At 33.2% G+C, this 25224-nt stretch overlaps 3 protein-coding genes and 1 pseudogene across 10 annotated transcripts; 3 read left to right on the top strand and 1 right to left on the bottom strand.

Moving 5' to 3' along the window:
- Positions 1 to 753: 753 nt before the first annotated feature.
- LOC111306990 (G protein-coupled receptor 1-like) lies at positions 754 to 5120 on the top strand. 6 transcript variants are annotated; one of them, XM_089751297.1, is made up of 10 exons: positions 754 to 1005; positions 1332 to 1363; positions 1486 to 1655; positions 1888 to 1982; positions 2304 to 2405; positions 2497 to 2553; positions 2799 to 2870; positions 3158 to 3301; positions 3961 to 4031; positions 4677 to 5120. In XM_089751297.1, exons 1-10 carry the CDS (start codon positions 841 to 843, stop codon positions 4678 to 4680), a joined length of 912 nt encoding a protein of 303 aa, XP_089607423.1. In that variant the 5' UTR covers positions 754 to 840; the 3' UTR covers positions 4681 to 5120. The 6 variants fall into 6 exon arrangements, with proteins under 6 accessions (XP_089607423.1, XP_089607421.1, XP_089607422.1 ...); XM_089751295.1 differs by having other exon boundaries at positions 4480 to 5120; XM_089751296.1 differs by having other exon boundaries at positions 4431 to 5120.
- A 1119-nt stretch (positions 5121 to 6239) lies between these two features.
- Positions 6240 to 7646, top strand: LOC111307185 (protein TRIGALACTOSYLDIACYLGLYCEROL 4, chloroplastic pseudogene; annotated as a pseudogene). The gene is made up of 3 exons (XR_016331912.1): positions 6240 to 6405; positions 6675 to 7006; positions 7301 to 7646. The product of XR_016331912.1 is annotated as a protein TRIGALACTOSYLDIACYLGLYCEROL 4, chloroplastic pseudogene (transcript).
- Positions 7647 to 8495: 849 nt separating this feature from the next.
- On the bottom strand, positions 8496 to 11023 carry LOC111306989 (uncharacterized). Its single transcript, XM_022905059.2, has 6 exons — positions 10883 to 11023; positions 10681 to 10780; positions 9734 to 9873; positions 9292 to 9654; positions 9027 to 9089; positions 8496 to 8815 (listed from the first exon to the last, which is right to left on the bottom strand). The coding sequence occupies exons 1-6, from the start codon at positions 10961 to 10963 to the stop codon at positions 8579 to 8581; spliced, it is 984 nt and encodes a 327-aa protein (XP_022760794.1). The 5' UTR covers positions 10964 to 11023; the 3' UTR covers positions 8496 to 8578.
- Positions 11024 to 11116: 93 nt separating this feature from the next.
- On the top strand, positions 11117 to 14448 carry LOC111306988 (uncharacterized). 2 transcript variants are annotated; one of them, XM_022905057.2, is made up of 3 exons: positions 11117 to 11398; positions 11593 to 11964; positions 12283 to 14448. In XM_022905057.2, the coding sequence occupies exons 2-3, from the start codon at positions 11615 to 11617 to the stop codon at positions 14156 to 14158; spliced, it is 2226 nt and encodes a 741-aa protein (XP_022760792.1). In that variant the 5' UTR covers positions 11117 to 11398; positions 11593 to 11614; the 3' UTR covers positions 14159 to 14448. The 2 variants fall into 2 exon arrangements, with proteins under 2 accessions (XP_022760792.1, XP_022760791.1); XM_022905056.2 differs by having other exon boundaries at positions 11587 to 11964.
- The last annotated feature ends 10776 nt before the right edge of the window (positions 14449 to 25224 follow it).

The following is a 25224-nucleotide window of genomic DNA, read 5'->3' as shown; positions in this document are numbered from 1 at the left end:
ACAAAAATTAAACATAAATAGCAAAAACAAAAGAATAATTATCTTGTATGATAATTAAATTTTAAATTTTACATATGAGATTGAAGAATTAAAGTGTATCCATTAAAATATATTTAAAAACAATAAATTATTTAATTATTAAATAAATCTATAGCTACCATATAATTATAGGTGATAAAAGTTCAGATCAAATCAGATTCGATTTGATTTTTTTAAATATTACATAATATTATAAAAATTTAAAATCTGATTCGAATTCGAATCGAACTTTAATTTAATCTGAACCGAATCAAATTAAATTTTATTGGTTCGATTTGGTTTATCAATTTTTAATTTTTTTAATTTTTATATATTATTTTAATATAAAATTTTAATATATTTAAGTAAATTTTGATAAAAATTTTATTTTTATTTTTAAAAATTTTAAAATATATATAATTCGATTTGGTTTGATTTTTTTTTTATTTTTTAACTTCTTGATTCTAAATTTAATCTAAACTTAATATATACATTTAATATCTAAATTTGATTCAGACTGAATAAAAAAAATTGATTCAAACTAAATTAAACACTAAATTTTCAAATTAATTTTCGAATTTTTCATGTTTTTTTCATCCCCGCATCTAATTTTGCTGCGGAGTTTAAAAATGAAAATAGGCAGGCTTGCTTAGAAGACTTGTGTCTGAAGCACTAGGCCTAAGGCCCAAATCGATGCGATTAGACGTCAGAACATCAGGTTCATCTGGTTGTTTTAAGAGTCCTTGGTGATTTTCTTTTTCATCGTTGAATGAAATACTTTAGTTCGTAAGCATTTAAAAAAAAAACAAAGAAAAAGAAAAAATGGCGACGGTGCTGTCGGTCCACGATCGACGAATATTGACGGCGGTGAACAGTGGAGCATCGAGTCTATCGTTCGTAGGATCTGGATTCATTGTGCTTTGCTACTCCCTCTTCAAGGAACTTCGCAAATTCTCCTTCAAGCTCGTCTTCTACCTTTCCCTCTCTGTAATTTTTTTTATCCTTTTGTGAATTTCCTGAATTTTAGTAGTAATAGACTAGTTACAACTAGTAGTGGTTAGTACATTTTCATTGTTTTGTTCAACAACCATAATGTATGGAGTTAGGAATTTAGGGAGCCTGTCTTGTTCAATTCAATCATGTTCATGTAGATGAAGATTCAAGATCCAATTTATCTGTCTAATGCACTGCAATATTTTTCTCTAAAACCTCGGAATCTGAATCTAATGCTTTGCCCACTGCAAATCCTTCCTTTTCTGTTTCTTTACAATTACAATTGTCTCATTTCTTCATGCCTCTTTTGGTTGCCGCAGGACATGCTTTGCAGTTTCTTTAACATGGTTGGGTATGCTTCCTCCGCCCGCAATCAATTTCCCATGAATCTATTCTGTTCTATTCTAGGAGTTCGGGAATTCCTACTTACAGAAACAAAATAATGGTAATGATATGAATCTGTTTTCCATGCAGAGACCCGTCAAAAGGTTTCTTTTGTTATGCTCAGGGCTACATCACGCATTTCTTCTGTGTCGCTTCCTTCCTCTGGACAACAACTATTGCTTTTACCCTTCATCGTACTGTTGTTAGACACAAAACTGATGTTGAAGATTTGGAGGCTATGTTTCACTTGTATGTTTGGGGTATGACCATAAATATGTTTATCTCGCAATTATTCATTTCTTCTTCATCATCTTACCAAACTCTTTGGCCTTCTTGCAATTCTCATTTTTCCTATTTCTATCTCTGCTGACTTGACTGCTTCAAACTTATCTACAATGGTGCTTTACACTTGCCATTTTCTTTTCTTCTTCATTTCCCCTCTTTAATGCTGTTAACCAGCTTTTTATACGGGACTTTAATTATTTCCTGCAGGAACTTCGCTGGTTATGACTGTCATTCGTTCTATTGGTAATGACCACACGCATTTGGGTGCATGGTGTTGGGCACAAACAGGTCGCACTGGAAAGGCAAGTGAAAAACCAGCATTTTGTGGCAGATTGCCCACTTAGATATAGTTTTTATGTTACTAGACTTCAACTTTTCCTTTAACAACTTGGTTTCTGTAAGGCTTTCATGTTTCCTTACCCTGTTTTTTTTACCTTTCTGAATGTAGCTTTTGAGTTGCTGTGTCTTGACAATCATGTATTATAAATTCTATTTTACATATTAATTAAGCGTATAAGTGATGAGGTTAACAAAAGAATTTTGACTGGTACCTATCTGTACTCAATTTAGCAAGATATATTAGCATTGTAGAATTTTCTGATTTGATTGGCATATCTGTGCAGGCAATTCACTTTATAACATTTTATGTCCCATTATGGGGTGCAATTCTTTACAACGGTTTTACATACTTTCAAGTGATACGCATGCTGAACAATGCCACCCGTGTATGTTCACAATTATCTGTATCTATCTTCATAAATTTAAGCTGATATTATGTGTGCAATTTTTGACGTGTACTATCTTTGGACATTTTAGATGGCATTTGGCATGTCAGATCATGCATACCAGTTTGATTCAAGGACAGACACGAAGGTAATTCTTCTTGCATCAGAGCATTTGGTAGACTGAAGGTTAAAGATATGAGACTGCTTTTTTTTTTTTTTTTTTTGCTTTGACTGCTTGAATGCCCTGTAATTCAGGTATTAATGCTGTTTCCTACCTTGATTGTTTTCCAGTGTAATCCTCATTTATTTCTATGAATCTGACGATTACATGTCTTCCATTTCCTAGAGCAAACTCATGCCTGTTGTTTTTTGTTTTCTTTTGCTACTTGGAAGAAATTTCTTGTTATGCGAAAACCAGAATCCTTCATTCAAACTTGCCCTATGCCATCTATTTCAGACTGCTATGTAAGTAAAGCTATGCTTTTTCAGGTTTCCACCTGATTTGAAACAGAGTCAGACTTAGCTGTTTCCTGCTTTCATGGTAGTTTTATTGCCTTTTCCACTGGCTTGGAGATTTCCCTCTCAAAGCCTTAGGGATGTAGTCATTCATTGGAATTAGCTTGTTTCTGCTGCTTTCTTCTTGTGTCTTTAATCATTCTTAGTTTAAATTAGCTATTGAAAGGAAATCTATTGCATTTGAATGAAGCTAGTTATCCTCTTAACCTTTGGCTATTGATTTCCCTTTCCCAAAGGCCTTGAACCGGTGGGGATACTATCCACTGATACTAATAGGATCATGGGCATTCGGCACAATCAATCGCATCCACGATTTTATTAAGCCAGGCCACAAGATCTTTTGGCTCTCATTTCTCGATATTGGGACAGCTGCACTTATGGTAATTGCTTAGGAAATTGAACTGCTATTTTTGTTTGACTCTGAATATGTAAATGTTTTTGTGTACCTGTCCTTGTTTTTATTAGGATGGGAATTAAGTTTCACTCACCAAAAAATTTTCCGTAGTGCATATTATTGAGAATGGTCGGCTTAGAAAGAACCATTTTGGTTCCACTATGGAACCAACCCAGGTTTCTAGGTCATTTCTTAGGTGAAAATTCTTCCTTGGTTATAAGCTAAATTATTATTGATGGATCATGATATGAACATATCTCAAAATTTTTTTCCTAGTTTTTTTTTTTTTGTTTTTGGTCAAAATTTTGGGTGGATAAATGAAATATATCATTTTAACGAGTTATGCAAATTATGTAACATAGATAGGACCAGAGTGAAAATCGTTGAAGGGAGAGGGGGAAACAGATATGCCCCCGCCTCAGATGCATCTATTTAGGCCCCAAATGCATGATTGTAGGTTATTCGGAAGGGAAAATCCTCAAGAGATTGATTATCTTAAAGGATGGAACCAAATTTTATTACCTTAACTGGTTTGATCCTCTTAAGTGCAATTGAGTTACTGTGATATAAATTATGAAGTGCTTGTTCTTTGTTATTAAGCTTCTCTGAGAAACGGATTTTGTGACTGCTGTCTTTTTATTTTAGGGCCTTTTCAACTCGATAGCATATGGTTTGAATGCTTCAGTAAGGCGGGCAATTTATGAAAGACTGGAACTGTAAGTAGCAAGTTCTGAATTTCTTATATTTCTTCAGAAATTGTACATTCATTGATAGGAGCCGTCAGGATTTTTACATATATATTATATTGACCACTTAATACATGGAACGTAATCACATATTTGGAATTCTGTGCTATTTGCTGCACCTCTTCACTGCTGAAGTAGCAATCTGGTGTTGGAAATCATGTTGATGATTTCTTCTTTGTTTATGAATTCATAAATTATGATAAAGATGTGAGACCACATAGCAGGGGAACATTAAATATGAAATAATATAGGCATCCTTTCTGAGTTCCAAAACACTGGATATCTGCTAGGAAATATGATAGAAAGCTAAGAAATTTTTTTTTTTGGTGGTCTTAGTTTCCATTATTTTTGGTATTGCTGCTGTTGCAGTTGTTATTTTCAGTGGTGTGAAAGGTTGAGTGCTTGCATCTTTTACCAGGTTTTGGCCTGAGAGGCTTCAGAGATGGTTCCCTAATAGTTCAAGGTATAGAAACCAACAACAACAACAGAGTGAATTGATCTCCCTGAAAATTCAGGACCAGCAATAGCAGCCTGTTGGAAATTGTCCATACTAAAACCTTAAGTGCGTGACTAGCTTTGTCACATTTTTCGGGATATTCATTCATTAAATTGTAGGTGAGATGAACTTTGAAATGAAGGGACGTGGATTCTAGCATCCAAGTGAAAGCTATTGGATCACTTCTTTCCAGCAAAGGGAGTTTGATCTGTATCATGGTGAACTTTCCTTGGCCTTCACAAGACTAACGTGATGTGGATAGGTTATTTCAGGCAGGATCTGTATTTTTGAAGTGGTGGATACAGTATGTCCACGGGCACAAATGGCTGTCCAGCAAAGTCGGATGCTATGCACCATATTTATCCGTAGGAAAAGCTGGAGTGGTTTTTTTCTTTTTTTTTTATACTAATATGATTTGTGTACGTCCTTCTCAGATACTGGTTTAAAATTGTTTCTCTCTGTGCCTAGTGGAAGCCAGGAGGAATTTGTTAAACTGGGTGGCGAGCCTGTGCCATTCAAATTGTACTATTACTAGTTAACAAGACTAAATAGATTTTTTTTTTTTTATGTCCCTAAATAGATTTTTTTTTATATGTATTGAAAATGGGAGACTACTTGGCTACAAAGGGAACCCCTTACAAACAGGGAACATTGTGCTTTTCTCACCCCACCGCCTACTGCAGGGTTATAGTTAGCGGTTTATTGTGGGCGCGGCTACTTGAGGATGTAGATATGCCGGTCTCACACGGGGTTAGGCAGGTTTAAATAGATGTTGTATTGTTGGACGTCAGTTTATCAATGCGGGGAAACTATTTTGAATTGAGGGCTCTCGTCTATCGATTGCTGTATAATTGATTGATCAGAGAGTGATTGAGAGAGAGCCAAGAATAACGCAATAGCCAATTATCTAGGACCAGCACATTGTCTGGGTTTGAAGGAAACGGCAAGAACATGGGGAGTGAAACCAGCCAACAATGGAAATGAAAGAAAATAAATACCATCAAAATGCTACTACTATTACTTTCCACGCCCGAGCAGATCGACTTCATGGCAGCTCCTTTTCTTCGCCCCCACTCTAATCACATTGGCGTCACTCTTCAGCGGGTCTTCACCATTCCTTTTACTGACAATTGGTTCGCTATGTTGCTTGGCCAGTTCAACCTGCGCAATTTTTGTCCTTTTTGGAGGGGACTGGAAGAGCTATGCCTATGCATGCCTCAAATCCATAGGAAGGCTTCTTCTTGACAAGTCCTCGTATGCTTTTGGCTTCTCTTGTGAGCTCTTATTAGCCCCTGATGACATTCTGCTTCTTACCTCTGATTCCTATCATGCTCACAACACCCCTCCCAGAAATAAAGCAGTTTTTCATCGTAAGGCCAGTGCTATTATTTTCCTTTTCTCGGATTAATTATTTCATGCTAATATATACATCTATACTTCACTTCTATGGCAGTTCAATAATCAATAATTTTTTATGCGGTCACTAGCCGCATCATAATTTGACGCTGGATGTAGCTTGGCCTGCTTTCTTTGTGGACAAAGAGACTGCTAATTACTGGGATGTCCCCTTCTCCATGGCACTTAATTTGACTTCCCTTCCCTTCCTTCTGATTCTGGTCTAAGTTTGTCATCTGTGTTAGCACCATAATAATGGGTCCCCAAAGCAATTTGAAGATGATCACATGGCTCAAAACCCTGCTTTTCTACTTTCTTGCTTTTCTGCCAAAGGCGCCTTTTCTTACAAGAAGAATGTTGACATTCGGAAAAGTAAAGCTCAGAAACTGAAGATGGTTCAACCTTGTGACATATTCCTTTCAGATCCCCACATCTCAGCATCAGGAATCATTGGCAAGATATAACAAACCTCAATTGTTGGTAACCTGTATGTTTATGGTGGAGAGGGATTTTTTCCATGTGCTATAGTTATCACTTCATTTTAGTTGATAATTCATATTGTCAATCCAGGTTGCAAAGTTATAATAGCTATCAAAATGTACATTTGACATCCTGTTTTAGCACCATAATTTTTGTTCAATTTATGATTGAATAATGATGCCATATTTTAGACTGCAACTCTTGGGAAATACTATAAAAATTCCTTGTTTTTATATGTATAGGTGCTGCTTTGACTGCGACTTTAGGGGAAAATTCAGTAAGACTACATAAAGATAATGACTAGATTAATTACTTCTCATTTCATAATCCAACTATAAAATCTACCCTTCTAGGGGATATATTTGCATCCTTGTCATTTACAGCCCAGCATGGAAAATTCCAACGGCTACTTTTTGATCTTACAAGATTTCGTGTTCGCCTTGATTTTCCTTCTGGCTCTAAATTTCTTTCAGTTGCCACACAATTATCTTAGGATCTTTTGAATTTGCGCCAGCCTAGTTCAGAAGCAGTTAAAATGATCTGCCCCACCGCCATCCTTTCCCTTCAGCAGCAGGTATGTTTTTTGAAATATTTCTTCGCCATACTGGATTAGGATGTTAACAAGAGATGCAGTTGAAGCCAATCTAGTTTTTCAGCAAAAAATGTATATATTCTTTTGACTATTGTGGTGATAAGACTTTACCACTGCTCCCGGGGACTTCTGACTGTTGATGTGAACCGGAGATTTCCAATATTGAATTCTGGATGGTGCCTCTAAGTTCCTAGGCATTTTCTGCCTTCTTATTCATAGCTGTCAACAAGTTTGTATTTGGGACATACTCTAAAATTCTTTATCTGCATTTTGCAGATTACTGGACCTTTCAATTTTAGAGTTGATTCTGGAGTTGTACTAATAGATTTGAAGAACAACGGATGGCACATACATAGAGATGAACCAGTATTTGCCATTTAATATGCATTGCAGGTCCTTGGTTCGGCGAAGGCTGTTGCTTGGTATTCCCCAAAGCATCAAGAATTTATGTTAGAGCTTCGTTTTTCCGAGACATAAAACCTGCCCCCTTGTGGATGTTCAGAAACTCCAGTATTGTATCTTCTGGTTTCTTTGTTCGTTCGAAAAATGTCTCTCACCTTTTGAGATGTTGTACTCTGGCTGGTTATTTAAGAAATAAAGCCATTCAAATATAAAAAGAAAATCTCAAATTGGATCCAAAAACCTTCCTTTTCCAGGGGCACATTACCTTTTAGGGTTGAGAACAAAATCATTACTGCTTTTTGATGGGATGGAACTGATATTTTGACTAACTGCAAGAAAGTTTGGTGCTATGTCCAGTTTGGAGGGATGGTAGGCATGATTACTCAATTCTGTCACCACCAGGTCTAGTAAAACATCAAGGTGTTCTTCATACCGTGCATTTTGTGGTCAACTCAGACTACATATTAAACTAGTCATGCTGCAACCTATTTACTTAAGAAGTAATCTAGTTTCTCTAGCAAACCGTATGGAGCCTGTTCTAAAATTCATCCTTGAGATGATACATGCGTTCACACCCACAAACCAGCTCTTATCGGTTAAAATTGGATTGATGTCGCAATGGATTATACATTACTTTTGTTTGGATATTAGAGCTGGCAATAATAAGGGAATGATTGAAGTGATTCAGTGAGAATGCCAAAAGTACGTAAATTGAAGTTGCTGTTCAAGAGCAGGAAATCAAATGTTTTCCTGCTTCAAATACCACATCATTTGGAAATTGTGAAGAAACTAGTCGTTTGAATTTCAAGCACTTTTGCTTATTTTTTTTTTTTGGGATAATGAAAAATGAAAAGAAGGGCTTAGAACTGACCAAAAGAAACCATGGTGGTTTGACCTTTATCAACAAACGAAAAATCAGATGACTACCTAAACCCTACATCTAAAGACTGCAAGCAAAAATGTCAAAGGTATGCTAATGAAGTCCTTTTGTGATATTCTGAGCTGTTGGCACTGGCAAGTTATACCAGGATTCAATGGAATGAACTTGAAGTTGACACCCCATAAACCATTAACAACTAGGATAATCTCAATCCATTTCTTTGCTGAATAATTGTTCAATTTTTTTCAAACTATTGGGTGTGTGTGTTGGAATTAATAAAAGGGAAGCTTACATTTGCTGACAGTATGATGCATACCAAAGCTAGTTGTGGGGCTACCTAAGGGAAGCAGTAGGTGCTCTTCCTTATATTTGACAGCCACAAGACAAAGCCCATGCGGTGGGGCAGACAAGGCATATTTAGCCAGCTCTCTGCGATCTCGAGCTAACAAAATCTTTGGAACAATATCAGGAGGAATTGCTTCCTTTCCAATTTGAAGCAACAAAGCAACCTACAAAAGTATGAAGGAAAAACCAAAAATTGCTTATGCCATCATATCATACCTATCACGAATTAATTTATAGATCTAGTTCATTTTCTTCACTACGAGCTTCAAAAATTTATAATGCAAATTAGTCCTATTCAACATCAGTTCAAGCATGACAAGAACTCAATTATATTGGCAGTTTACCACAATAGTGACATTTTATTTTATAACTTACCATGTTTCGAACTTGTCTATACAAAAACCCTGAACCTTCAACCTCCAGCTGTAAAAGAGCTCCCTGAACAACAAGCCAGTAGAAGGGTCAGTTTCAAAGTCTCATTTCTTCACAAATTGAAGTTAAATGACAGAAAAGCAGAGAAGGTAAGAAGGAAATAATCTGGACGGAAATGAATTAGTAAATCCATGATAGCTGGAAGCTAAAGTTGAAGAAGTAACCAATTTTTGCAGAAACTTTAATTATTCTCAGTATCAACAATTACCATTTCAATGACATCAAAACGGAAAATTGTCTTCACAGGATCTAGCACTCGATCATTGCGCGATGCATTAACAAAAGCAGAGAAATCATGCTTCCCAATAAACTGTTTTGCTGCTTCTCTCATGGCTGCAGTATTGAGTTTATAAACACTATGATAAGCATAGTGACGCTGAAATGGATCCATGATGCTGTCATTAAAAATCTTGTAGTGGTAAACCTTGCTTTTTGCTGAAAACCGAGCATGAAATTCAGGCATTGCAGCACTTATCTCTCTAACTCGGATGTCGGAAGGAAGAAGCCCGTTTAGAGCTGCATGAATGGTCTCCAAGCTGTCATAATTGAAGGGTGTAATGAAGTGTGCCACCTGAATTATTAATTGACGGTAAGTTTGGGGGTTATTGATGCGTGCTTGTTGAATCCTCATAGAAGTAAAAATGTCAGACCTGACCCCAGGCATGAACTCCCTTATCTGTCCTGCTTGCACCAACAAAATGGAGATCCTCCCGCTCAAGCTTTGTTATTTGAACTAAAGCCTTTTGCACAATACACTGTATAGTTGGCGGTGAAACTTGAAATTGCCAACCTGAAATAAATACTGGTGTTCAGTGCATCCGGATCTAAAAGGCTGAAACCTTGCTATAAATTCAGGGGTTTAAGCATATTTTAAGGCTGCTGGACTTAATAAACAAAGATGGATTGCAATTTATTAAGCTCCTTAAAAACAGATAATTAAAACTGCAAATTTCTAACGGCACTAGAAACCAAGAATCATGCATAACACCAGTGAAAATGTTGAAGCCGATTTCATAAGGCATAAACATTTAAATTAGTTGAAATCTCCTAAAATTTACATTTAAGGCTAAAAATGTTTCTTCTTTCAGGTGTTGGGGAAGGAACTTAACTGTTTATATAAGCCAGCAAACTGGCGTAAGATGTTGACTAAATTTAGAGCAGAAATATACTAACCTTATATCCAAGTTTTCTGCTTGTGGTGATGAAACAAGTTTGTTCTTGTACTCAATATTGAAACAAGTTGGTTCTTGGACCACGCTACTAGGCAAGCAAATGCCAAGAATAGGGGCTGAGCAATTTGCTGCATTTATGGAGGAAACTCAGATGATAACTGTAATGAGCACAGTAAGGATGATGCTATTGCTAATGCTACCATAAGAGCTTCCTCCGTCCTAAAAGCAACCTTATTTCAACTTTAAAAGGAGAACTTTTCAAAAGGAAACATATTTTATATTCCTGAGCATTGGGGATTAGGAGTATTCCTTTAGTATTAAAAAAAAATTACCATTATGTAATTAAGCAGAATCTCAGCTGATGAATGAGAAGCTAAGAGGCCTGTGATATAACTAATAAAGAAAAAGAATAAAAAGAAGGAAACCTGCATAGTGGGTGCCATCATAAGCTATAAGCAAACGCCATTTATGGTGGGGAAGAGTAATAGTTGGCTTCACCATTACCAAGTGATTAGCATCCTCCGCCTACAAACAGGAAGAAAGAATATATATATATATACATATATATTTTTGCAAAAAAAAAAGGGGGGGGGGGTCAAAGATGCAAGATTGAGTTGAGTTACATACAGATACAGAGTTAGAATTGGCGGAAGAGAGATGAGCATTTGGAAACAGAGGAGAAGGAAGGCCTAAAGCTCCACAATTCATCTCTCACACTCTCAACTCTGGTCGTGTCTTGTCCCAAGGATACCTAACAGATATCGTCACACCGTCACAGGCTCAGAGGCAGCAGAGCCTTTATTAGTTGCCTACACTTGATCTTATCAAAATTTCTCTGCAACCCATCATAACCCCGTCAAAGCTGGTGGGCCCTACATTTCTTTACATTCTACTCCTATATGTTTATATGATTAAAAGGTAGAACAGTTTCGGCGTCGTTTACGGAAACCTCCCCTTCTTGGTAGCGGATAGCAAAATTCCTAATCCCTGAATAAATCACGATGTTATTGTCTGCCGAATCCAGGCAGTCGAAGCTTTTGCCTAGGAGGAGAAATCGGCTATTGAAATTGTGCCATTCAACATTATGTGGCCGGGGACGTTTCTCCGTATCTATGTTTTAATTGCTTCCTGATTAACCACAAGGTTTTACTTCTTCCCTTACCCCCTTGTTCCTCTTCCTTCAAATTTCAATCTTGTCTTTTTCGCTCATCCCCTTTGTTTGCCTTTTTTTTTTTTAAGTATTAACTGCAAATCATGATCGGGCACTCATGCATTATTATCATCCATAGGATGTGTTGATTGATTAATAACGTGTTTGATTTGTGGGTCAGTTTCAGTTTTATAATATTTATAATTGCAATGGCTATCGGAAAGCTGATCGTTGTCTGTCAGTCCGGTGGAAAGTTCACCACCAATGCTGATGGAACCTTATCTTACTCCGGTGGAGACGCCCACGCAACGAGCCTCACCCTTGACACCAAATTTGATGATTTCAAGTCTGAAATTGCTGATATGTGGAAGTATGATCTCCATTCTCTCACCATTAAGTACTTCCTCCCCAACAACAAGCGCACCCTTATCACCATTTCTACTGACAAAGACGTACGCCGCTTCCTTGAATTCCATGAAGACTGTGCTTCTGCTGATGTTTATGTCATCATACCCACGCCTCCTGCTCCCAGCGATGCTACCTCCATGCCTTGTAGCAGGTCAAAACCTACCTTTTCTCACACTTTATTTATCTTGAGTATCATCTTTGCGTGCCATTTTTGTTTACTTCACCTGAATTTGTTTCTCTTTTGATATGTGCTAATCATTTATTTTTATGTCATCAAATGTTAAGAAAATAGATTATTGAATCATTTTTGTTTCAGTTGTTTTCTAATTCACTTTTGCTATCAAGTTTATTACAAAAATTATGCAGATTACAAACATACGACACAATAGAGGTAGCTGTTTGGAATTTTCAGTATTGATGCTTTGATATGTTGTTTCCTGAAATCGCATGAAAATACTTACCTATGCAGGTCCAGTCATACAATGCCCAATGGACCTGTTTCTCCAGTTGATGCTCCCTCTGATTTTGTCCCCGATGAACCTGTTTCTCCTGTTGATGCTCCTGCGGATTTTCTTCCTGATGCAGAAGACACTGAGCAGCAGAAAACACCTGGCATTTCATCATGGAAGAATTGCGTTACAGGAATAGGTCAGACTTTCAATACTCGACGCGAACTTCATGATGCTTTGGACAAGTTTTCTTTAGCACATGGTTTCCACTATACTCTTAAAAACAGCGATGGTAGGCGTTTTTGTGCAAGGTGTAAGGCAGAAGGGTGTCCTTGGTTCTTTATTGCACCAAAATTGTCCACCACCAAGTTGTTCAGGATTAAAAAGATGAATGACATTCACACCTGTGGTGTGGGTTCAATAAGGACTAATGCCTCAAGGAAATTGGTTGCAAGTATTATAAAGGAAAAGTTGCGAGATACCCCCACTTACAAGCCCCAAGAAATCATCGATGATATCCGACGGGATTTGGGAATTGAACTGAATTATGCACAGGCTTATGGGGGGATAGCAGCTGCACTAGAGGAACTTCAAGGTTCACATAGAAAGGCATATAATCAGTTGCCATTGCTGTGTGAGAAAATATTGGAAACAAATCCCGGCAGTGCTGCCATTCTCAACACCAAAGAGGACTCAAGCTTTCACCGAATATTTGTTGCTTTCTTTGCATCTCTCTATGGATTCCAGAATGGTTGCCGCCCACTACTTTTTCTTGATTGTGTGCCTTTGAAGTCAAAATACAGGGGAGAGCTGTTTACTGCCACTGCTTTGGATGGAAATGACGGTATTTTTCTTGTAGCTTTTGCAATAGTAGATGTAGTGAGCGATGATAATTGGCGCTGGTTTTTGGAGCAGCTGAAGACTGTGCTCTCTACATCTCATGAGATAACATTTGTGGCAGATATGAAAAAGGAAATGAGTGAAACCCTTGGCTTGATATTTCCTAATTGTTTCCATGGTTATTGCCTGCATCAGCTAACAGAAAGCCTGAAAAACAAGTTTAAGGGATCATTAACTCAAGAGGTAGTCCGTGTGCTAATTTCTGAATTTCATGGTGCCACTTATGCACCAACTTCTGAAGGGTTTAAAAAGTGCATTGAGACTATAAAAAATATATCTCCTGAGGCTTACGAATGGGTCTTGCAGACTGAACCTGAGCACTGGGCAAACGCATTTTTTAAGGGTGCAAGGTACAATCATCTTAAATCTAGCACTACAGAGTCATTTTGTGATTGGGTTTCGGATTTACCTGCAATGCCAATAACACAAGTGATTGAAACAATACGCCGTAAAATGATGGAATTCATGTATACACGTAAGATGGATTCGGATCAATGGTCATCAAAGCTTACTCCATCTGCAGAGGAAAACCTCCAAAAAAGTCTTGTCAATTCACGTTCCCTGGAAGTATTATTTTCACCCGGTAGTTGTTTCAAGGTTCGTGATACTTTGGGCATAATAAATGTTGTCACCCTTGAAAATTCGGATTGCAGTTGCAGGGAATGGCAGATAAATGGCTTACCATGTTTACATGCTGTAGCAGCAATTGAGCACATCGGCAAGAATGTTTATGATTATTGCTCCCGATATTTTACAATTGAGGCTTTTAAAGTTACATATTCAGAGTCTATAAACCCAATTCCAGCTTTAGACAGGTGCGTGCAAAGAGAATCCTCGCAAGTGCATGTAGATCCTCCTTGCATTCCCCGTCCGGTGGGTAGGCCCAAGGAAAGAAAACATGCACTTAAATCGAAACAAGCTGTTAAGAGAACACTTCAGTGCAGCAATTGCAAAAAGCTTGGGCACAACAAAAGGAAATGCAAGCAATTTGCTTAGCTCTGCTCTGTTTGTGTGCCTGGTAAAAACGTTATAGTATTTAGGTAGGTTGAAGGAAAATTTGTGATGAGGCCGACCTGGATGAGATGAACTGTTATAATAGAATCTTGTATGTAGATTGATTGGTCTGGATATTACAGACTGGGTGGTTGTACTAGTGATTTCCTTTTGGAGTAGGAAGATGTTTGATGTTAGGTTTACATTTGTACTTACAATGTAAGAATGGCTTTGTCTTTGACCTTTTGACCTAGTGGTTAAAAAGTTACATGTGAACGTGAGTTTTAACTTTACCATCTTTTTTCTCCATTTTACGCCTATGAACCCAAAAAAATAAAAAAATGTAAGAATAGCTTCTTTGTTTTCGGTAAGTTTATAAGTAATATAAACGAGGGCCATTCCTGCAAATATGCGTTGTTGAAGTAGTGAGCAACAGACAGACAGCTCGTTAATAACTTGTTGCTTTGCTTACCAGTGCCGGAGACAACATATCATATCGAAGCTCAAGTATCAAGATATGACAAAGCTATCACCTAAACAAATAAAAACCGTATTCTTGTAGTTGGCCTAAAGTAAACACTGGCAGATTTTTACATGGAGATCACCGAGTAATGTCTGATGCATCGTTGTGTACATCCAGATGGCTTTCATTCAGTTCTATAGCAACATTAATATATACTAGAAAATGTCCGTACATTATCGGGGATAAATTTTTTTTGTTTTGTCATTTTTATTTATTGCATTTTTTTATAAAATTTATTTAATTAAAAAACAAAAAAAATGAAAGATAAAAAAATGAAAATAACATGTGAATATCTTAATCGATTTTGTTCAAAAAAATTCATCTAATAAAAAGAATAAATAAAAACCTTAAAAAATTAAAATAAGGAAAATAAAAAAGGAAAAAATTTTTAAAAAATTCAGAACAAACTTCACATTTATTATCCTGTATTGAATTTAAAATATTAATTTTTTAAATTAAGATAAAAATAACTTTATTAATACAATATATATATGTATAAAATTAAATAAATAAATAAAATATATTTTTTTATATATATCTAAAAAAGAGTAAGGACAAAACACTCTAAAAAGGCTTATGACCTAAGCTTTTTTTTAAAAAAAAACTCAATCCACATCTTAAGTCAATCTCAATTTAAAAAATAATCCATTATCATATCAAGATGAATCAAAACTTGTTGGATACCAATTATTTTAACATTTCTATCAATTGACACATTTTGTTACAATATAAAAATACGAAAAAAAAAAAGCTAAATGAAATGTCACATCGACACTTGTATTAGATTTTTTCATAAAATTAAAAAAAAAAACACAAAAAAGGAAAAAGAAAGAGAAAAAATGAAAAAAAAAAAAAAAAAGCTCATTGAGGCATTAAGTGAACATCTTAATTGAGTAGAGACCTATGAAAAATGAATTGCTTTGTCGTTCCTCTTTTATTTCAAAATTTATTTACTTAAAAACAAAACCAAATAAAAAAAAAAGGAGATAAGTGTGCCATGTGAATGCTTATATAGTTTTTTTTCATAAAATGTATCTAAATTAAAAACAAAAAAATGTCAAAAAAAAAAAAAAGAGAAAAAAAAATAATGTAGCATGTCGAGACCTTAATGAGAGTTAAACAAAAATCAAAATGAGTCAAATTTATTATGATGACTCAAACCTAACTTACGAAGTATTATCCACTTTGATCTAAAGATTTCACGATTTTATCTTATAAAAAGTGCATTGCAAATTTAGGTTTAGATCTCTACATATATATCATAGCAGATCCTCTGAATTTTTTAATATAAGATTGGGGTATTATAAACTCTCTTGATTAAAACTAAATATCCATGTCAAACCAAACATAAAGCACATAGATCCATCGAAACACATCAAACGTTGGGCAAACCTAACATAAAGCACACATAGATCATAAGATCACACCAAATGTTATGATTCTAAAGGTGGTTCTTCCCATGTAGTACTTTATTCTTGCAAGATTCTAAAGATGACTTTCATAATGTAACACTTAGCTCCCATCTGACTAGTAACTACTCTTATATCATTTGTGAAAACTCATATCCAATCTGCAAGATATTATACGCTTTAAATCGAAAGTCTTGTAGTTTTATCTTACAAAAAGTACCTCACAGATTTTGGTTTAAGCTTATACTTATATATCATAGCAGATTTTTCAAAACATCTCACTAAGAGATTGGGGTGCACAAACTCCTCTTATTAAACCTTGACATCTCCATCAAGCCCAACACAAAGCACATAGATCCACCAAATCACATCAAACGTTGGGTAAGCCTAACATAAAGCTCGCACAGATCACAGGATCACACTAAACATTGAGATTCTAGAGGTGGCTCCCATCATGTAGTACTTAGCTTCCTCAAGATTCTAAAGGTAGCTCCCACGATGTAGCACTTAGTTTATATTTGATTGGTGACTGCTTTGATACCATTTATGGAGACCTACATCTAATCTTCGAGGTATTGTTCGGTATGATCCAAAGGTCTTATAGTTTTATCCCACAAAAGGTACCTCACAAGTTTAGATTTAGATGTCTACATATATACATATATATATATATATATCATTGCAAATCCACTAAATCTCCCAATATGAGATTGGAGTGTCGCATTTATATAGTAGATGGATTATATTTTAATTATGTATAAATATAGTATTTTTATTATATTACAATATTAAATAATATTTTTATTAATATAATACATATATATACATAAAAATAAAAAAAAATTAATTAAAAATATAATTATATATATAGTCAAGACAAGATTGTACATCATCAATTCACCTTCGATTTGATCTTGATTTTCAAAGAAAAAAAATCTTGATTCAATCTCAAATAAAAATGTTCACTTATCAGAGCTGGACATATTGAGAACTAGCACATACAAGTTGTTTTGTTATCTATACCTCAATTGATATTTTTCTTAAAAAAAATTATTTATTGATTTTTTTGGTAAATTATCCTATTAAAAACTATTAAACAAAAAAAATCTAAAATGAAAAAAAGGTGAAATAGAATGTCACATGTACACATCTATTGGCTTTTTTATAATAAAATAATTTGATTAAAAAAAAAAGCTAAAAAAAAAAAGAAAGTTTAGTTGACACATGACATTAACAATTATAAGCTTTTCTGAATATCATTTTTCTTTAAAATTTATCAAATTGAAAAAAAAAATAACAAAAATAACATTTTTAATTAGTAATATGAAATGGATTCCACATTAAAAAAGTTAAAATATTATAAAAATTATAAATATTTAAAAAGAAAAAACAATAATAGAAAAATGAAAGAAAAGAAAAAAAAATTGACAAATGGTATACTCCGATATCAAGTTGGCAAGAGAAAAAACAATTTAAAATTTTTAAAAATATAAAAATAAAAAAACAAAAATGTGATATTCCTTCTTAAAAAGATTTTTAAATTAAAAAAGAAAAAAATGGGTCACAAAAAAGTTTTGAAATCTAAAAAAATATTTATTAAATATATAAAAAATAATAGAGAAAAAAAATATAAATATGTTGTATACCATTAGTATCAAATGAGTCTCATACAAAAAAATTAAAATTTAAAAAAAATTTATTAAAAATTTTTAAAAAACAAATCTAAAAAGCAAAAAATTCTTAGTATAAAATGAGTCCCACTTAAAAAAAATAGATCGTAAATGATATTTATTAAATATTAAAAATTATAAAAAAAAGTTAAAAAACAAAAAAAAAGTGAAAAAGTGCCACGTGGTACACCTAAAAGAGACCATACATTAGTAATATTAATATTATAGACTAGGAATGTGTCCATTTATTATTACAAGTAGGCCTAATAATTCATGTATTCATATCACATAAAACAATGAAGGTGCTATAACTTTTATCACACATAGTCGTACTCTTAGACCTACTTTTGGTTTTGTAGATTAGAATTTACTTTTTTAAGAAACTCAAGTCAAACTTGAGATATCTTTTTAAAAGGAGATTGATTCAGTTAAGTAGTAAATTGTATTTAAACAAAAAAGATTGATGACGATTCCTCTTATTATATCTAACAATAAGTTTATATACTTATACGTTATGACATCAATCATTTCAAGTAAATTTTGAAGAGAAAAAAAAAATGCATGCATTGGTTTGATATAAACCACCTTCATCAATTCAAATCCAATCATAATAGTCTTATTTTTAGTTTACCTTCAACTCGTTCTCTACCAAGTTCATTTGCACCTTCTTTCTCAAGCTTTTAAAGTTAATCTACAAGTAAAGAAAAAAATTCATGAAAATGGAAATTAGAATTGAAAGCTCCATCATAACCACCACACTTTTAGAACACATTATAATTATGAAATACAAAAAACTCACTCTGAAGATCATATCATAGAGAACAATAAGTGAAAATACCCTTTACCAACACTTATCAACTTCATTATGCAACCATTGTTGTCACCTTGAAATATTTTAATCAAACCAATATCTCACACTTGCAAATTTAAAAATAAATAAATAAATCTAATCAATATTCAAAAACTCAAAAAATAAGCAATAGCATTTAAACATGCAATTAAGCATGCGCAATAGAACAAATACACATTAAAAAAATGAGATAAAGAGAAAATTAACTGAAAATGAGTAACTCACCATTAAACACATACCTAACTTATTAGCTAAAAAATGAACAAAAGAGTAACAAAAGCATTATCGCCATTAATCAATACATTTTCAACATGGTAATCATTAGGCGTACTAATACTAATAACATTATCAATAGCTAATTATAGCATTCTTTCTCCATAATTGTCAAAAATCTCCCTTTTATCTACTGGAATATGTATGGGTACACTTGAAATGGCTTTAAAAACCAACATTAGATTATATAGGGTTGCAACCCAAGGAAAAAAATGATCAAGCAAAAATTATGAGTTAACAGAAAAGACAATGCTGAGTAAATTAAAAGAGAAAAAAAATTTAAAAACACACTTTCAAAACTAAAAAAAAAAAAAAAAGATATAAAGAGGTGTGATCAACAATTTAAGGAGAAATTTTAAATAAACGAATACGTCTTACAATAAAAAAAAAAAAGATAATGATATTTAAATACCTAAAATTTTGCTCATTCAATTGAAACCCATGTCTACACCTATAAAATAATCACAAAAAAATAAAATTGTAAGCATTAAGGGCATATTAAATCCTATAAATCCAATTATACCCAATTAAAATATCTTTAATCCTCCTTCTTAAGAAACATTGAGAACTTACTTGAAAAAGTACTATTTTGCACCAACAATAATAAAATTGTACTTGAATTACAAGATTGTTGTGCTTAGCATATGATAGTAATTCAAAATTTTAAAATGAGGCTTGCTCCAACAACAACAAAGTGGTCACAAAGTCAAAATAGGTATTGTTTTTGCAATTGTAAGCTAAGTAATCACCACGCATACAAATCATTGAAACCTCATTTGCAATATTTCATTTTTTCTAAATTCAACCTTAAAGTTCAATTAAAAAAAGAAATAAATAATAAAAAGACAAAAAATCTTACTCATCAAAACAAATTTCAACAAACTCAACCAATATAATTTCTTTTGCTACAATAAAAAAATCATATAATTTAACTTTAAAGAAAGAAAATTTACCTAAAAAATTGAGTTTGCATTCTATGTCAAAAAAAAATCAAACTTTTAAGATTTAACTAAAAATAGAAAAGGAAAAAGACTAATAGACATGGGATTAATTAGGGTTTACCTCTCATGGAATTGGGGAGAGCAAGGACTGAGTCTCTTTTCGTAACTTTTTTTTTTATTTTTATCTCCACTAATTTATCAATGTTACCATCTTTTGGGATGATTTGATATAACTAGTTTTCGTGAATTTTGTTTTTCATTAGAAAATCAAGGGATTCCAAAAAGAAAAATTATAATTTTGACTTTAAAAACAAAAAAAATTTTCCAATTTTGAGAAAAACCAAAGAAAAAATATAGTTGTTTTATTGCAAACTCTAAAAAAGATTCTAAAAAAAAAAGAGAGAAAGAGAGAGAAGTGACACCTAAAACTCAACCATCGCATTCTTTTATTGTTGTGCTAATCAACGACAAGGCAAACGAGGATTTTAAAGTTGCCATTATTTTAATATTCTTATAAAGGGTGGACTCTAACCAAAATAGTGATGATTACCTTCATTGACTCAAAGAAGAGAGTTGATTTGGCAAGAAAATTGTTAAAGAAAAGAATTGAGATTGCTACATAGAATAAAAAAGAGAGTAGGAAATTAGGTTTTTGTATTTGAGGAGAAAAAGAAAATAAGAGATTATACAAGCCTAAAGGGTTTTTTGGTAATTTGATATCATCTTTTTTCTTTTCTCTCAAACTTTTCTTTTTTTTTTTTAATTCAATGATAACTGTAGACACCTTATTTTATCCGAGATTGCTCGGATTGTTCTCGAGTTACTTCGAATTAGGCTTTGGAATTAGCCCATTTGGTTTTGGATTTAAGTTTTGGGTTGACTTTAGACTTTAAACCTAAAATAAAACCCATCTATTATTTTGTAATTAAAGAGATAGATCATTGAATTTGAATTGAAATTGGAAGATAAACTGGTTGAGTTTAAAATTGAAATTATAAGAAATAAGGGAAAATCTCACTTAATCAGATAACATTTTGATCTTTCATTTTATAGGGACTAAGTCTTTCTTTAAGCAACAACCATTACATTGCAAGGAGGTAGAACAAAAACCCAAAGGAATTTGCATAGAAAAATACAAAGGAAACAACTAGCTAAAAATCATTTTCCCTTGTCTCCATTAGCCGCAAACCTCCTATCTCATAATGATCACCATAATCGCCAATTCAATCCACTATTTTCTTGATCATTACCCAATCCACCAGCATTTAGAATCCCATTTTGTTACATCCCAGCACTGTCATTCCTAAACCTAATATTAATTAAGAAACTGACATACCATACATAGAAGCAATAGCTTCTCGGATACCATCATGTAGAATGCCATACCACTATAAAATTTTTAAAAAGCAATCAGCCATCGCCTATGCCAAAGTTATGAACCTATCCTTCCATCACTAGACCATAGTCATTCAGCCAACATCCACAATACCCGAATCCATCACAAAAATTCTCACACCTGAAACCAATACAGATCAAATAAACCTAAAAACATAAAACTAATCTCCAGACAACCAACAACTTGCTGTCACTTGAAATCGCACAACACAAACCAACAGAAAGTAGGATATAAACCAACTGAAACACAGAGTGAAAACACACACACAAAAAATCAGAAGGAAAAATCACAAAAAAGTATAAAAAAAAAATGAGCAATTACACAAAAAAATCGAGCAAGATCCAGCCAACTAAAAAACAAAGCTTCAAACTCAAACCACTACCACTGTGCACCCATCGCATTGTTACTATCATCCACCCCATTGTAAAAGTCGCCCAATGCCAGTAAAGTGTGCCAACAAAAATCCAAAAGAAAAAAAATAAGGCAAGGTCAGAAACTAAAGGAAATCAAAAACGAAAAAAGAAAAAACAAAAGTGGAAAATAGATTTTCTTTTAGGTGTCAATTTAAATCATTTTCAAGAGGGCTTGAGTCTTCAAAAGTAGTGGAAAAGAGAGTTAAGAACAAGGACAACACACTTGGAAGCGACAATCACCAAAATAGTAAAGGAAAAAGAGAAGACCAGAACTTTGATTTTGGATCTATGCAAATCCGGTGGGTATCTGAAGAAACCAAGCAGATTGCATGATAAAAAGGACTGAAATAAGCTTCAATATAAAATCTAGGCTTGAACAATCATTGACAATGGTGGTCGACGATGACCAGTGACGGCAACGATGGTGGCATTTTGTCAAAATTTGGAAACTTGTGGAGTTTCCAACCAACTTTTATTCTTTCCTAGAAAAATATAGAGAAAAATTATAAAGAGAGAGAAAAAAAAACTTGTGAAATGAAGAGAAAAGCTTAAAAGAAGACTTTTATAGCATTAATAAAATGGTGCCATTTTAACTAAAGAAACTGGGTTCCCTTTAACCTATTTCAAGGATCTATGTGTCAACCATTGGGTAACCTGACCCAGTTGCTCGATCTGATCCTTTATCCTAATTTAGCTCCATGCCATTTGAGCTACAAGATAAGTTGTTTTCTATGTATAAAGCCGAGCCAAGACGAGTTTCCTAAGTCGAGCCACGACTTGTTTTGGTATTTTTTTCCTTTTTTTGTGTTATTTTGCTCATTATTTATCAATCTTTTTTTGAATGAATAAAAAAGGTTAAATAAATAAAAAATATTTCAAAAAATGTTTTAAGGAAAACTTGAAAGTATCAATTTTTTTTGAAATTGAAATTTTCAAAAATGTTTTAAGAAAAAGTTGAGAGTATCAATTTTTCTTGAAAATAAAAATTTTAAAAAATATGTATTTGGGGAAAAAGTTGAAAGTATCAATTTTTCTTTAAATAAAATCATTAATCTTTTTTTTTTTCAAAAAATAAAATAAGGAAAGAAATCTTAAGAAAAGGTTGAAATATTAAGTTTTTTCTTGAAATTTTTTTAAATGTTAAATAGTCCAACGATTGAGCCTCTACAAGAGAAATAATAGTTTTCTTGTATACTCTTGAGGTGAGAAAATTTTCTTAATTTTTTGTCAAAAGTATTAGAGTCAATTAAGAATAATTTTTAATAATTAATTATCTGATATGATTTTTAAAGCCTAATGGATAATATGAAATCAAGCCAGTACTATCTTTTGATGGGTATTGTAAGAGTATTATAACATTTCTCACATATAACTATACTCTCAAACCTTGTTCTGATTTCATAGACATTGAATCTATTTTTTAAAGATACAAACTTAGGATTTTTCTTTAAGAAGGGATAGATTCAGTTAGGTGGCTAATCACACATAAATAAAAAATATTGGTGGTGATTCCTTAAACCAATGCCTAGTGATAGGTCTACAAATCCAAATATTATAATAGTTTGGTGACTCCACCAGGGATAAGCCAAGAATCAGGCAAGTAAATAAATTCATGTTATCCAAAAGACTAATAAAATTGGTTTTTTTTTTAATTTTTATTTATTTATTTGTTTATTTTGTTTATTATGTCATTCATATGTATGTGCATAATATGAGCTCTATACCTGAGCTTTGTCCCTCTATGAGAGAGTAAAGTACTTATACTTTTGTGAGATTTTAATGCTTCCATAGTGGCTAGCAAAATACTCCCACTCAAATTAAACCATTTATGCTTATAGCCTGTAATGGATAAATATTAGAGTGCTTCACTAGTTTGTGATGGATAATGATGTGAGAAACAATTTGAGAACCTTTAGACTATTAACCTTAAATCACATATAATGACCATAAGGAACCTAACCAATAGTTAGAGCCTTACCTTCCCCTTTTGTAGAAAAAAAAAACAACAGTTAACTTACATTTTTTGCAACAATTGATTTTTCTTGTGTGGAAACTAACTTTTGTATATGTCATGTTGCATGAATTGTCATGATAAAGTGCATGTTAGTTGAATTTTTTTCTATCATCTTTTATTTTTTGTTTAAAACAAGATAAAATTAGGCTACATATATTTTTTGCATTCATTTCACATGTGTTAACTTGAAATCTTGGTGGTTGCATATTAAGATTATTTTTATAATCCTTCTATTATGACATAAGCATGTAGTAATATAAACATCTTAATTTATGATAATCAAAGGTTTAAGGATAGCTCGACCGTCGAAGACTGCTATCTAACCTACCTGTCATCCATACAATACTTAATTGCTAACAAAGCAAATGGAACAAAAGCAAAATAATCATATGGATAAAATCAAGAAAGCTCAGAAAAAGATAAAAAAGGAGTTAGCAAATATGATAAAAATGCTAAAAAAATTAAAAAAAGGTAAAACAGTAGAAGAGACCCCAAATTCAAATGAGAATTAAGATATTGTGGATCCTCTACACCCTTCCGAGTTTAGCCTAAATCAAGGCCTATCTTATCAAACTACACAAGCCCCATGGATGCCATTTTTTAGGGCATATCCTAAAGTACCATTTCATAGCTACACTAACCCTACCTTTGGGACAAAAGCATATGATCCAATCGAGGTTCCTAATTTTGATGAATAAAGATTGAAGATGAAAACTTCTAAGGTGATGAAAGATTCAAGCATGCAACAAATAAACCTTTTAAAAAAAAGAGTGTGAGCTATCAAAAGAATATATTATTTTGGCTCTATAGATGCAATTGAACTATACTTAGTTTCAAATCTGGTTATCTCACCAAAATTTAAAGTCTTCAAATTTGAAAAATAAGATAGGACCAAATGCCTGATAACTCATGTTACCATGTATTATCATAAAATGATCACCTGTGCTCATAATGTGAAACTGTTAATGCATATTATAAGATAATCTTACTGGCTCAATTGCAAGGTAGAATGTCTAATTAGATAGAGCTCATATACACTTTTGGAATGAGTTGGCAAAGGTATTTATTACCCAATACCGATACATTATAAACTTAGCTCTAGATCATCTATCTCTACAAAGTATGAAAAGAAAAATCTTATGAAAGCTTCAAGGAGTATGCATAAAGGTAGAAAGATATGGCTGCTCACATTTAACCACTTTTTACTGAAAAAAAAATAACTATTTTATTTGTGAGTACTTTGAAGGCTCCATATTATGAAAAAATGATTGGAAATGCCACTAAAAATTTTACTGCTATGATGATCTCTGAAAAAATGATAGAAAATATCATTAAGAGTGGTAAGCTTAAAAAGGGAGAGACCTCCAGTATAAAAAAGGATATGATGTCCAAAAAAAAAAGTGAAGCTCAAGCTATGAGTTTTGAAAGACTTCAGTTCAAAAGTTATGCCACATACCCACAGCCAGTATATCCTACCTATTATCCAGCCATTAATCATGTTGCACCAATTTCCTACCATCATGTTTCACAACTAGCTTATCGACCAACTTTTCAAATACCTACATATGGGCCAGTCCTAT

Source organism: Durio zibethinus, chromosome 22, assembly GCF_047325235.1.
Source record: "Durio zibethinus cultivar Kanyao isolate XHJ-2024 chromosome 22, ASM4732523v1, whole genome shotgun sequence".
NCBI classification, from domain to species: domain Eukaryota; kingdom Viridiplantae; phylum Streptophyta; class Magnoliopsida; order Malvales; family Malvaceae; genus Durio; species Durio zibethinus.
Note: the sequence above shows the minus strand (reverse complement) of the source record. Positions and strands in the feature narration are given on the sequence as shown.

Coding starts and splice junctions, on each gene's coding strand:
- LOC111306988 (XM_022905057.2), top strand. CDS start 11,615: ATGGCTATCGGAAAGCTGATCGTTGTCTGTCAGTCCGGTGGAAAGTTC. Junction 11,965..12,282: donor ACCTCCATGCCTTGTAGCAG/GTCAAAACCTAC, acceptor TTACCTATGCAG/GTCCAGTCATACAATGCCCA.
- LOC111306990 (XM_089751295.1), top strand. CDS start 841: ATGGCGACGGTGCTGTCGGTCCACGATCGACGAATATTGACGGCGGTG. Junction 1,656..1,887: donor GTTTCACTTGTATGTTTGGG/GTATGACCATAA, acceptor TATTTCCTGCAG/GAACTTCGCTGGTTATGACT. Junction 1,983..2,303: donor AAACAGGTCGCACTGGAAAG/GCAAGTGAAAAA, acceptor ATATCTGTGCAG/GCAATTCACTTTATAACATT.
- LOC111306989 (XM_022905059.2), bottom strand. CDS start 10,963: ATGAATTGTGGAGCTTTAGGCCTTCCTTCTCCTCTGTTTCCAAATGCT. Junction 10,781..10,882: donor CCAATTCTAACTCTGTATCT/GTATGTAACTCA, acceptor TCCTGTTTGTAG/GCGGAGGATGCTAATCACTT. Junction 9,655..9,733: donor GAGTTCATGCCTGGGGTCAG/GTCTGACATTTT, acceptor TTAATAATTCAG/GTGGCACACTTCATTACACC.